The sequence below is a fragment of the Nyctereutes procyonoides genome, unplaced genomic scaffold (genome assembly GCF_905146905.1).
Source record: "Nyctereutes procyonoides isolate TBG_1078 unplaced genomic scaffold, NYPRO_anot_genome, whole genome shotgun sequence".
Classification (NCBI taxonomy): Eukaryota; Metazoa; Chordata; class Mammalia; order Carnivora; family Canidae; genus Nyctereutes; species Nyctereutes procyonoides.
The window spans coordinates 19482346-19495963 of record NW_026575135.1 but is presented as its reverse complement, the minus strand read 5'-3'; the positions used below and the strand labels follow the sequence as shown (position 1 = coordinate 19495963).

General features: G+C 48.7%; 1 protein-coding gene across 2 annotated transcripts in view; it reads left to right on the top strand.

Moving 5' to 3' along the window:
• Positions 1-13618, top strand: part of TMOD1 (tropomodulin 1) — an 81628-nt gene that overhangs the window by 47074 nt on the left and 20936 nt on the right. For both annotated transcript variants that reach the window (XM_055302199.1, XM_055302200.1), the window contains exons 5-7: positions 7605-7694; positions 8826-8956; positions 10627-10734. In XM_055302199.1, coding sequence (XP_055158174.1) covers positions 7605-7694; positions 8826-8956; positions 10627-10734 — 329 coding nt within the window. The remainder of the gene's footprint in view (positions 1-7604; positions 7695-8825; positions 8957-10626; positions 10735-13618) is intronic.

Sequence of the window (13618 nt, the reverse complement as noted above, 5' to 3'; positions counted from 1 at the left end):
CAGTGCTTATGTCCCCTGGTGTGCCTTTGTGTCTCTTGATATCTTTTTATAAAGATGCCAGGCAGATTGGATTAGGGCCCAATTTAGCAGCCTTCCTATAACCTACTCACCTCTCTAAAGGCATTTACAAATTCTGAAGTGCTGGCGTTAGGACTTCAACATGTGAATTTTGAAGACACAATTCAGCCCATAACAGTGGGAAACATTGCGGTTTTAGAGGAAGTACTGAGTTCTTTGTGGGATCTTTGGAGTTTGGGGTGCCTGTGGGCCACCCAGGAGGGGCCAGTTGGACTTGACAGTCTTCAGTAATGCAGAGAGGTCTACACCAGAGGCCTTGTGGTGTCGTTAGCATTGTCAAGCTCCAGGCAGAAAGATGACCCTCAAGTGGGTGCCTGGGGCTCCAGAGGCAAGCGCCATGGCCCCTGTAGAAGCCTTTGAGAGATGAAGAGTAGAAATGGGGCAAAGCTAGTTACCGTGGGGGCCAGTAAGCCACACATGGCCTAGAGACCAAAAACCAAGTCAAGACAGGCAGAGCCTGATGCAAGAGCTAGGAAGACAGAATGGGGAGTCAGGGCTGGCCGGGGACCCACGGCTGTGTGAGGCCAGAGGCCAGGGAGGCCACAGCGCTGGAGGCCGCAGCTGCCCGCAGCTGTCTTCTGCTTCCTCACAGCTTCTGGCTTCTCCCGGGCGTAGTGCGGGGGTCCTGGCGGCATTTGTGCTGGGGAGTGAGAAGGGGTGGCTCTCCCGTGGAGCGGGACATGAGGGGAGGGACGGCGAGAAGCCTCCGTAGCACGAGGGGTGGGCCTGATGCCCAAGCCAGGTTGCGGCGGCCCAAGGAGCGCAGGGTGGGAAGAGCCAATGCCTAGATTCCGAGTCCAAACAGCCATTCCTCAGGAGCCAGAACATTTGGAAAAGGGCTCAGGGCAGTGGTCTGCAGGGCGTCGGGGCTGAGAGGGAAAGGTTTGCATGTTCCCTGTGAAGTCCAGAAGCAGTGAGTACTTCACCCAGATGGACACAAAAAGCTGGACTCGGGGATCTTCCCTGGTTTGCTTTGTGGTTCAAGATTGAAAGCAAAGAAAGCTTTTTTTAAAAAAAAAAAAAAAAAAAAAAAAAAAGCACAGAAGACCTATTAGAGTCCTCATTTGGCTCCTAGATTTCCAGCAAACCATCTCCCTGATTGGGGGGTCCCGCCAACTTCCAGTTAACCTGTGCAGCAGGGAGGCGGGTGGGTGACACCGCTGTCCAGCATCTCTGCACTGACTCACCCTGGAGCTCTTTTTAATCCCAGCCTTGTCCTCTGATCACCCTCCGTGATGTCACTGCCCTCATTAGGCGGCTCAGAGGGATTATCGAATGACTCCACTGTCAGAACCGCCAGTCCCTGCGCCAAAATAGAACTGCAATATCGTGCTCAGTTTCTGTGTTGATTTCTTGAAACTATTTCTCTTTATTTTTGTTGGCGTGGCTAATCATTATTATCTGCTCATGATACCGTACCCTTCCGTTGTCCGGAGAGGAGAGGGGGAGCTGTGAGCCAACACCAAATGTCAACTGGCTAACCCTGGGCACCTGCCACTGTGAATCAGCCCTTTGAAAGGTGGCAGGGTCTCTGGGGAAGGAGGGACTGAAGATTTGTTGACTATCCCCTTATTTCCCAGGTGCTATGGGAATTGCTTCTAGGACCTTGCTGCATTTGTTGAGTGCAACAATACTAAGAAGGAAGTTTTACTGTTGTCCGTATGTGATGGGTGGAGGAAGGAGGCATGGTGACACTAAATGTCTTGCCCATGGGGCTTGAACCCAGGCAGCTTCATCCTAGGGCTCCTCTGAAGGGCATTGGGGACAGAGGGCAGGCAAGAGGGGGTCCACAGCCAGGCCCCATGGGACTGGCTGGGGGGAGGCCACATTAGAAAAGTCTCTGTGTGTCCCAGGAAGGCATTGACCCCTTAGGGTCAGTGGGACTAAGGGGAGCATTGGGGGAGGCCAGATGAAAGCAAGGGTTTAGGCAGAGAGGTGGTGGTGTTTGGAGATGGGGGGATGTAGGAGGCAGGCTCCAGGTAAGGCCAAAGGCTAAGGTGGAGCTGGGGACTGGGTCTGAGGTACAGCTGTTCCTAGCACTGGACCAGAGGCCAAGATGTCAGGAGGATGTCAGCCAATCTGGCCTGAGGCATCAGAAGACAGCTGGGGCAGGGGGTGCTACAAGGAGAGCTGCTTTGCCAGGGTCTCTTCAGAGACATCACAGGAGGGAGAGGGGGACCTAGTGTGAGTGACTGGTGTGGCAAGCTAGGGGTTAGGTCTTTTCTCAAGGATGGGGTTGCTGGAGCCATGAGTGTGGATAACTCAGCAGAGAAAGAAAAGTAAGAAGAGGAGGGCATAGGGTCTGTGGGGCATATCTAGTCTTCGAGACTTGGCTCCCAGGCAGAGCTTTGCATTAACTTAGTTTTTGTTCACTCAGTCACATGCTCAATGGCCATTTATCCAGGGTCTTCCCATTGTGTGCTGGGCTCTGGACAAGCCCTGCTGAAAGAAATGTAGGAAAACAGTTGACTCTTGCCCTTGCAGAGCTGACGTTAAACAAATACTTAGGCCACTAAGAAGTGACAAATGAGAGTGAGTGTCGGATAGAAAAAGGACAGGGTGAAGAAAGGAGGCTTGGTTAGGTGGTGAGGTTGGGGAGGGGGTGAGGGTAGAGGCTGAAGCTGAGCCATAAGGAGGAAGATCACCTGGGGGGAGATGGGGGAGGCATGTCCCAGGCTGGGACACAGCCGGAGACGTGAGTGGCTTGCTATTTGGCATGATAGGAACATGTTGAGGGACACCCAGCAGATGTGCCACACTGACTCAGGTGTGGCACGGGGAAGGCAAAGCTGTGGGAACTCTCATTTGTTTTCTTGTCTGTGCATCATGCATGCATTCATTCACACACTGAGTCAATGTGCATGTCGAGCTACTGTACACGGGGATGCATCAGATCTTGGCCCTGCCCTTGGCGGACCCAGGGTGTGGTGAGGAGGACAGACCAGAAACATAGATTTCCACATGAGAGGTGTTACCACAGGGTAATGAGCAGAATGCACAGGCCCCTCGCAGTGTGCTAAGTTCTTGGCTTGTGGCCTTGGATTGTAGCTCAGAGGCCACTGAGAGTCAGCTGCAAATGCTTGGCATTACCAGTGCCTCCCCTCTCTAGTCAGGGATGTAATCCTGGCTCACCTTTAGGGGCCCTTCAGCTGAGGCAGGACCCAAAAAGGAATTGGGGGGAAAGAGACTCTCCCTTCAGAAGGGCCAGTCCCCAGGCCACCCCACAGACAGTTGGCACCCCTAGTTCTATGACTATCAGAGACAGCCTCAGCCCACCCACTCCCAGCTTGTGGGGAACTCGCATGTCCTTAGGCACTGGCTTTCCTCCCATTCTGCAAGGGTCAGGAGGTGACTTATCTGGGAGTGGTTTGACTGCACCCACGTCCCCTGCACCCAAAGCTGGCTTCTCCCACCTGTTTCTGTGAAGCAGGAAACACCTTCTTGCTGTCTGCCCAGAGCCAGCCAAGCAGTTGGCAGCTGGAGAGGCCCAGGATGTGTGCTGAGATCGCTCTGCATCCTAAGTGGAATTACAAATTGAGTGAAGCCTGCCAAGGCAGGAGAGGAAAGAGAACTCGATGTTCTTTTTCAGAGTTCAAAAATAGTCCTTTTTGAGTTTTGAGGAAGATCTGGTCTTCAAAAAAAAAAAAAATCATGTTCCCCAGTGCTAAATTCAGCCTTGCCAATATCTACAAAGAATGAAGCAGGAGGCAATGTTGATGTGCTGTTTTCCTCCATCATTCACTTCTAGTGACAGGAGTGTGCAAAACCAGGCAAGAGGAGAGTCATGATTTGGTGCCTAGGGCAGGTGGAAGGAGCAGAGCCACCAAGCGTTCTGCTCAGCATGGAGGCTTTGCTTGGTGCCTCCCCCCCTTCTCTTCTCCCCGCTGCCCCCCTTCCCTCTCTTCCTTGGATCCTTCCCTCTGTTCCCCTCTCCTCCCTCCTTCCTTCCCTCCCTCTGTCCCTCCCTCCCTGTTCCTTCCTTCCTTCCCTCCCTCCCCCTTCCTTCCTTTTTTCCTCCCTTCCTTCCTTGAATCCTAACTTCCTCTGAACTGCAAAATCTTCTCTTTTATCTTCTGAGGACTGCTATTGACATATATACTGCCTTCCAGAATCCACATTGTCTGTCCTTAGAATTCTGATATGGAGGGAACATTTTAGAGCTTTGGAACTACGGATGACCTCATTTGTGGAGGAGTGGGTAGGACTCCTGGACTCCTTACTCAGGAACTCAGGGTCCTCACTGACAGGCTTTGACAAACCATTTCCCTCTGGAGCCTGCTGGAAAAGCGGGTGTCAACAGCACCTGCTCTGGTGCTTGCTGTAAAAATCAGACCGGATAAAAAGATGAGATGCTGTGTGACTATTAAGTCCTACGTGAGGGGAAGAGATTAGCTTTCACACATACTCCCCTTTCTAGGTGAGAAGACTGAGGTCCAAAAAGTAGAAGGGCCCTGGACAAGGTTGCCCCGCAGATTGGTGCCAAGGGGCAGCCTGGAGCCCTGGTCTCTTTCCTCTGGCCTCTGGCACTTCCTTGTAAGCTTCCTGCCCCCCTTTGTGGACCATTACAGGAAGCTGACATCAAGCACAAAATGCATTTGCCATCTCCTACCTCTCTATCCTTGTCAGCAAGAACAGCCAGCCATAGGAGATTACATTTTTCCTACAATTCTTAGCAACCTTTCCAAACTCTTCTTCCAAATTGGGGTCCCAGCAGCAGCCCAGAACCACCATGAGCACCCGCTCCTGCACCCGTGCAGGAGCCAAAAAAGCCAGCTGCAGAAGGGGGCTTCGAGTGAGCCAGCCCCCACCCCCCCTGCTGACTCAGGCCTTGGCCCCCACTGCCCACGGAGAAGCAGCCTAAATTAAAGCCCAGAGAGCTCTAAAAAATGTAGTTGCCTCTCTCCCTATCAGTTCTCCTCAGTGATGAGCAGGAGAGTCTAATTTTAGCAGAGAAGACTCTTAGAATGTGAGAAACAGAAGGGCTTTGAGATCGTCTCATCCTGTGGTTCTCAGCCCCCACTGAGCATCAAAAGCATGCAAGGAGATTAAAAATATATCTGCAGAATTCAGATCAGCTGGCCCAGGAGGAGCACCAAGAGTGTCTTGAAGCTCCTGGGGGATTTGTATGTGCAGCTGGGCGAGAGAACCAATGGTCTTATCTTACCTGCCTCATTGCCTCATTGCACAGAGGAGGCTGAAGCCCGGAGAGGGGTGGGTGTGGTCACCCGGAATCAGGAGTGCAGTCAGGACTGGAACTCGGGTCTCCTGACTCCTCACCGAGGGCTCTCATGTTGTCCCCCTCACTAGAAACCATGTCTAATGAAATGGCCAGGGGAATTACAAAAGAAAAAAAAAGTCCATCAGCAAATATTTACCAAATACTGTATTCTGGAGGAGGAGGAAGAGAGATAATATTCCTCCCCGACCTCTGGAAACCAAAGTCCAGGAGAGGAAGCACACATGCACCCAGCTATCTCTAACACTATGTAGACTCTGTGCTGTGATGATAAGGATGCCAGGTGCCTTCGGAGAACTAGAGAGGGCAGGGAGGGATCCAGGAGCCTCTCTGAGGGAAGTGTTATTCCAAGTATTAAAGGATGGAAAGGTAGAGTTGTTGGGTCAAATACAGGAAGCTCAGCTGGATCTGAATTTCAGATAAAAAATGAGTAAGTTTTTAATATGAGTAGATCCCCAAATACTGAATGGGACACACTTATACTAAAATACTATTTGTTGCTTTATTGAAATTCCAACTTAGCTGGGTGTCCTGTGTTTTTATTTGCTAAATCTAGCAACCCTACTGGGGGCATTTCTGCAGCACACTTGGCAAATGGGAGAGAATCACCAGTTGAGGGGACAGTGTTGGCAGAAGCAGGAGAGTCTAAGGAGTGTGATCATTTGTGTCACAGGAGCAGAAGGGATGTGGGTATGGGACAAGGCCATGGAGGCAGCCGCCTCAGGGAAGGCTGGTGAAGCCAGGCTCTGGGGTCACGAGCTAGCCTCCTCCCCCGCAGGTGGCTGCAAAGCCTCACGGTCCCCATGTCCTTCTTTCCCTCTGTAGTCCATTCTCCACACACAGCCAGAGTAACACTCCCAGAATTTGAGTCAGGCCATCTCTGTCCCTGCTAAGGCCTCCAGTGGCTTCCAGGCCATACCTAGGGAAAGACGTACAAACTCCTTACATCAACCTAGAAGATACTGCAAGATCTGAATTTGCCCGTTTGAATTAAATCTACTCCAAAGGTGGTTGTGAGGATTCAGGGGGATGGTGTCAGACAGTTTTCAAGCTTGGCTGCACACCCAAACTACCTAGGGAGCTTTGAAAAAGTCAGATGGCTGGCCCTACACCTAGAGACTGTGGTTTAATTGGTCTGGGGTAGGCCTGGGCATGAGAAGTTTGAAAAGATTTCCCCAGTGATTCCAGCGTGCAGCCAAACGGAGCATCACTGATGTACAGCATATTCTCTGGCCTGGAGCAAGCGCTCAGTGAGTCGGGGTGTGTTACGGTTCACCACATGTCCAGCTCAGCTCTGTCCATCTTGTTTCCTCTTCCCCCCCTAGGCTTCCACCCCTGGGCTTGAGGGCTTTCCCACCCACCCTTCCATCTGCCTATCCAGAATGTTCTACTGGGATCCCTTCCCTTGACTTGGCCAACACTACTCGTCTGTCCCATCCCAAGTTCTGTTCTCTTCTCCCAGAACACACTGAACTTTTCCTATATAACCCAATACTCTGTGTTTGTGTTTTCAATTGTGTGGGTACCTGCCTAGTGTCTCTCCCCCAACAGACTCTGTTGTTCCCTGCTGCCTCTGACCCACAGCCCCACTCCCCCCGATTCTCCTACTCCCTCCACCACCACTCCACCCAGAGCCAGGCATATAATGTGGGCACTCAATAAATGTTGAACAAATGAATGGATGAAAGCCTGACTGAGCACGGGAGTGATGTGGTCAAATCTGCATTTCCAGAAAGATCTTTCTGGCTGCTCTGTGCTGAATGCTGGTGGGGGGACGGTAGGAAGAGACCAGGGCCAGCACAGCAGTAATTACAGAGCTGTGATAATAGAGCCACGAAATGGTAGGGCCTCAACCAGGACAGAGGTGATGAAGTGGGAGCTGGAATGGATGAGAGACAGCATTTAGGAGGGAGGGGACCTAGGGGGTGCCATGTGACTGAGACTCCATTCTGAGGGGATGGGCAGGATGACAAGATGGAAAGTGATCCAAAGGAAGGGGCTCTTGCTGGGAAGGATGAGTTCTCTTTTGGCCAAGTTGGGCTGGATGTCACCAGTGGGACATTGGGGGAGACCTAGGAGTCTGAGGCTGGGATTAGAGAAGTCTCAGCTGGGTTGGAGATTTGACAGTCACATAAATAGAGTCAAGAGTAAAAATCAAATAAAACTTAGAATTGTGTGAGTGTTTCTTGCCATTTCCATGAGCAAAAATTCCTGGGGTGTGGAATGTCCATGCTCAGGAGGCTCTTCTTCGGAGTGAGACAAGTCACAGGCCCTTCCCCTGTCCCCGCAGCTATCCTGGGCATGCACACGCTCATGAGCAACCAGCAGTACTACCAGGCCTTGGGCAGCAGCTCCATTGTGAACAAGGAAGGACTCAACAGTGAGTACACGGCCCTGATCCCCAGTGGTGGCCCCCCACCCCTGCCCCCAGCGAGGATGCTTTGGAAGTGAAGGCATCCCTGTGCTTCCCATGCTGCTTCTACTCACTCACGCTCTCTGGCTCATTTAAAAGAAATTTTTTTAAGATTTTATTTATTTATTCATGAGAGACACAGAGACAGAGGCAGAGACATAGGCAGAAGGAGAAGCAGGCTCCCCCTAGGGAGCCCGATGCGGGACTTGCTCCCAGGACCCCAGGATCCCGACCTGAGCCAAAGGCAGATGCTCAGCCACTGAGCCTCCCAGGTACCCCGCAGAAGTTTTAAATTTTTATGTAGCCAAATCTATCTTTTCCTTTCCCTTTGCTGGGATTTATGTCTTATTTATGCAGGACTTCTCCATCCTAAGGCGATAAAAATATATCCTCCTGTATTTTCTGCTAAAAATTTAGAGATTTGCTTCTTGTATGCAACTTCTTCCTCCACCTGGAGCCCGTGTTTGTATGTGCTGTGAGATGAGAGTGAACGGTCATTTTTTTACTGACTATCCCACTGTGACAATACTGTTCTTTGCAAAGTGCATCTTTTCGCCCGCTGGCTCGGTACTCCATCATGATCAGGAATTTCTACACATCCACACAGGTCTGTCTCCTGGTGCCTCTTTTGTTCCATGAGTCCCCTTGTCCTTTCCCGTGCCAGTGTTGCATTGTTTTAAATTGTTCCACTGCATTATTCCAAGCTGGCAGGTTGGCCTTAGTTCCAGAAGGGTGCCAGAAGAATAATGACCCGACTCTCTCTGGAAAGTTTATAAGTTTCTTTCACGTTCAGGCTTCATTTTATCCTCACACGAGCCCACTGAGGTAGAATGACTGTCCACACTTTACAGATGAGGATACAGAGGTTCAGAGGGTGTAAGTCATTCACCCAGTGCTGGCAGGATGGCAATTCCACCCAGGTGGGGTGCAGTCAGCGCTTCTCCTGGGGCACAGCTCCTCCTGGAGACCCCCCTCCCTGGGGAATGCAGCCTTCTCTTGTCCCTGAACCCTGCCGCCCCTTCCTTCTAGAGCATTCTTGTGTGGAGGGAAAGGTCCCCATGTTTCTGTGAGCCATCTCTCTTTTGCACATCACTGTAGGTGTGATCAAACCTACACAATACAAGCCTGTGCCCGATGAAGAGCCTAACTCCACAGACGTAGAGGAAACCCTGGAGCGGATAAAGAACAATGACCCAAAACTTGAGGAGGTTAACCTCAACAATATCCGGGTAAAGTCCTTTTTATTTCACTTCACGTGGGGTGGGTAGAGGAGCCATGTCTGTGTCACCCGGATGCCTGGCGCCCAGGCTTGTCCGTGTGGCGAGAACAGGATCCTTTTTGGGTTCTGGGTGCTCTGGGTCAGGAAAGGAGCAAAACCTCCAAATGGCCTGGGCAGCATAAACAAACACATCCTATAGCCCAGGTTTCTTTTGGAGGACTGACATCAGGCCCAGGTGTTCACCATGGGCCAGCACAGCTTCAATTCTGGAAACCTGCCTTGTTATTTAAAACACTGTGAGCTTCTCTGAGCTAGAATCACAAGTCAGACACACCTGACTGCAGGGGATCTCAAGGCTGGAAAAAGCCTGTGCCCAGCAGGCATGTGGGGTAACCCAGCCCTGGGAGGGCCCTACCCCTTGAACCATCAGTGCTCTATCATACCTATAGTCAGACTCATTCTGCAGCCCTGGCAGGGAGCTGTGACCCATATGTGTCCGGATGTGTCCTGTGTGACCACCAAGGGCAGGGGAGGGTCAGATGAACAAGCAGTCCTACCCTGGACAGGCTGCAGGAGGAATTCAGAAGCAGGACCAGCTGCCTGCCCACCTGCTCAGCTCAGAGGCCAGCAGGATTAGTTCTGGGAGGGTGCGGGGTAAGACAAGAAGGGGGCCCCCCACTCCCCAGCTCCTCTTTCCTTTCTTCTCCACTTTCTTTTAAGTGGCTGCCAGCCCCACGGCACAATCTGATTGGAAACCCGCGCCTGCAGTGTTCTCCACCTGGCCTCCCCAGGCTCTGCTCCCACAGGGAGCTAACATGATGCTCTGAAATGAGAGATCCGTGAAAACACAGCCAGGTTTTCTCTCGGGTGCCTCCATTGTCTGCCGTGTGCCCAGTGGGAGGCCCTGGCACAGTTCAGAACTGTGCACCCTGGCAGTGAACACTGGCTCGGAGCGGTCCAGGGCCGTGGAACCTGGCCGTGGCTGTGCACCTTCACTGTGGGGCCACAGGCTCGTCCCTCTCCAGGCCTCTGCACATAAGAAAGTTGGACTAGTTCACTGGTTTTCACCTGGGAAGGTTAAGAAATCTATGCCAACACCCTCTCCCCTGAGATTCTGATTTCATTGGTCTGGTTCAGACCCACGCCTCAGCATTTGATAAAAGTTCCCTGGGAGTCTCTACATATGTGCAGCACATCTGAGCCCCGCTGGGACAGATGTCTCCCAGAGATCATCCAGTGCAGTGCCCAGGCCCCCTGTTCTGTTTCCAGAAACAGGCCCAGAGAGAGGGGGAGACTTCCCTCAGAGTCACAGAGCGAGTCAGAAACATTGTCCAGGCAGAGGCTGAGACCCTGCCCACTCCCACACCCCAGTCATGAGCTCTTGGCACAACATTCCTCTGCATCCTCTGCCTTGATTTTTCTTTTCTGGTCTCTACCTGCACAGATAGTTGTGGGTCCTACCTGAAATTTTCAGGGAGGATTTTCTCAATCTGTTTACCAGAAAGTTCTCTCCAGGTATCAACCATATAGGGCAAAGCCAGGACGCTTTGCCCATTCAGCTATTTGGTCAGAGACCTGCTAGGAACCAGGCCGCATGTGTGAGAGTGTTATTGCCCCATCTGTCTGCCCAACCTGACCCTGGTCGGGGCTGCTTGTCATCGCCTGTCTTTCTCTCTGCAGAACATCCCCATACCCACTCTCAAGGCATATGCAGAAGCCCTGAAAGAGAACTCATATGTGAAGAAGTTCAGCATTGTGGGAACACGGAGCAATGATCCTGTGGCGTATGTATGTACCTTTCAGTTCTGGCGCGTTGAGAGTGGGGGGGCATAGAAACAGAAGGATTGGACAGCCCTGATGGCCCAGTGGTTTGGCGCCACCTTCAGCCCGGGGTATGATCCTGGAGACCTGGGATCGTGTCCCACTTCGGGCTCCCTGCATGGAGCCTGCTTCTCCCTCTGCCTGTGTCTCTGCCCCTCTCTCTCTCTCTCTCTCTCTCTCTCTCTGTGTGTGTCTGTCATGAATAAATAAATAAAATCTTAAAAAAAAAACCAGAAGGATTGATGCTGTGGCCTCAGGATTGGCCGATCCCCACTGAGGAAGAGCCCTGGGTGATGTGAAAGGCAGTGGGCCAGGAGCCAGAAGAGGATGTGAACACAATGGCCATTATCCAGGCAACATCTGTACATTAGCCTAGTCAATATCCACAACCAGCCCTGATCTCAGAGGTGCAGGTCTCCCCACTTCGCAGATGAAGAAACTGAGATGCAGGGAGTTCAGATGCTTTGCTTTATCCAAAGTTGCACAGCAAGTGAGAGATGGAGCTAAGATTTTTTTAAAAGATTTATTTATTTATTCATGAGAGACACACAGAGAGAGCCAGAGACATAGGCAGAGGGAGAAGTGGGCTCCCTGCGGGGAATCCTATGCGGGACTCGATCCCAGGACCCCAGGATCACAACCTGAGCTAAAGGCAGACGCTCAGCCACTGAGCCACCCAGGTGCCCCTGGAGCTAAGATTTAACTGCAAGTCCTGTTGACTTTAAGCAGATCTGTCTCCACTTGGCGTATCACATTTGGACAAGACCTGCCCCTCCTTGGGCTTCAGTTTCTCTGTATCTAAAATCATCATATTAATCAATGGGTCCTGATGATCAATTTTACTTATTTTTCACCCAAGTCTTAAAGATATAGCTGATCAAATTGTACTTCTTATAAAGTAGCTACCCATTCTTTTTTATAAATATTCAAAAATATTTATTGAGAGTCTGCATCCAACACTGAATTAGGCTCTGAGAATACAGCAGTGACTGACCATCATAGCTCCCACTTTCATGATCATAATGGTCTACTTGGCCATGCAGACGTCTAAAGGCTGACAGTATAGTGTGATTATTACAACACTAATAGTAGGTTAAAAGTGTGAGAATTAGCTTACCAAAGATGGTAATTCATCATTTAGTAGCAATCATTTTGTTAAGATATACAAAATAACTTGCAGAAATTTTGACTGGGGTTGCATTGAACTTGTAGATGAAGTGGGAAAGAACTGGTATCATGACATATTTAGTCTTCTTGTCCGTGACTATGGAATATCAATTTATTTAGTTCTTTGATTTTTATACACGAGAGTTTTGTAGTTCTCCTCATATAGATCTTCTAACGTGTCTTGTTAGCTTTATACCTGAGTATTTCACTTTTGAAGGTACTAATATAAATGGTATTATGTTTTTAATTTCCTATTCCTCTTGTTCTTTACTGGAATATAGGAAAGTGATTAATTTTTGCATATCAACCTTGTATCCTGCAACCTTGCTATAATCATTTGTTAGTTTCAAGAGGGTTTTTTTTGTCAATTCTTTCAGAGTTTCTACAGAGACAATAATATCAGCTGCAAAGACAGTTTTATTTCTTCCTTCCCAATAGATATACATTTTATTTTATTTTCCTGCCTTATTGCATTAGCTAGAACTTCTATCCTGGTGTTGAAAAGGAGTGGTGAGTGGGTTCATCTTTGCCTTGTACCTAATCTTAGTAATAACATTTCAAGCTTCTTACCATTAAGCATGGTTCTTACCATTAAGCATTAACTGTAGGTTTTTTGAAGGTATTCTTTACCGAGTTGAAGAAGTTCCATTTATTTCTAATTTACTGTGAGTTTTTATTATGAACGGGTGTTGTCAAATGCTTTTTCTGTATCTATTGATATGACCATGTGACTTTTCTTTTTTAGCCTGTTGACATGATGGGTTCCTTAATTGATTTTCAAATGTTGAACCAGCTTTACATACCTGGGATAAATCCTACTTTTCATGATATATAACCTTTTTATACATTGTTGGATTCAATTTTCTATGTTTTTGAGAATTTTTGCATCCATGTTCATGAGAGATAGTGGTCTGTAGTTTTCCTGTAATGTCTTTGTTTGGTTTTGTTATTAGGATAATGCTGATCCCATAGAATGAGTTAGGAAGTAGTCTCTCTGCTTCCATTCTCTGAAAGAGATTGTGGAGAATTGGTATCATTTCTTCTTTTATATTTGGTACAATTCACCATGTGGGCCTGGTGCTTTCTATTTTGGAAGGTTATTAATTATTGATTCTATTTCTTTAATAAATAAAGATCTATTCAAATTGTTTATTTCTTCTTATGTGAGCTTTGGCAAATGATGTCTTTCAAAGAATTGGTCCATTTCATTCAGGTTATCATACTTTGTGGGCATTAAGAGTTGTTCATAGGACCCCTTTATTATCCTTTCAGTTTCCATGGGATCTCTAGTAATGGGCCTCTTTCATTTCTGATATTAGTAATTTATGTTCTCTCTCTCTTCTTAGACTGGCTTGAGGCTTATCAATCTTACTGATCTTTTCAAAGAATCAGCTTTTCACTTCATTGATTCTCTCTATTGATTTTCCTTTTTCAGCCTCATTGATTTTTGTTCTAATTCTTATTTATTTTCTTCTGCTTACTTTGGATTTAATTTGCTCTTCTTTTTCTAGTTTTCTAAAATGGAAACTTAGATTATTGAATTTAGATTTTTCTTCTTTTTTGATATATGCATTAAATACGAGGTATTTCCCTCTAAGCACTACTTTTACTACATCCAACAAATCTAAAGAAGTTTTCATTTTTATTTAGTTCAAAAACTTTATCTTAAAGTTTCTTTTTTGTC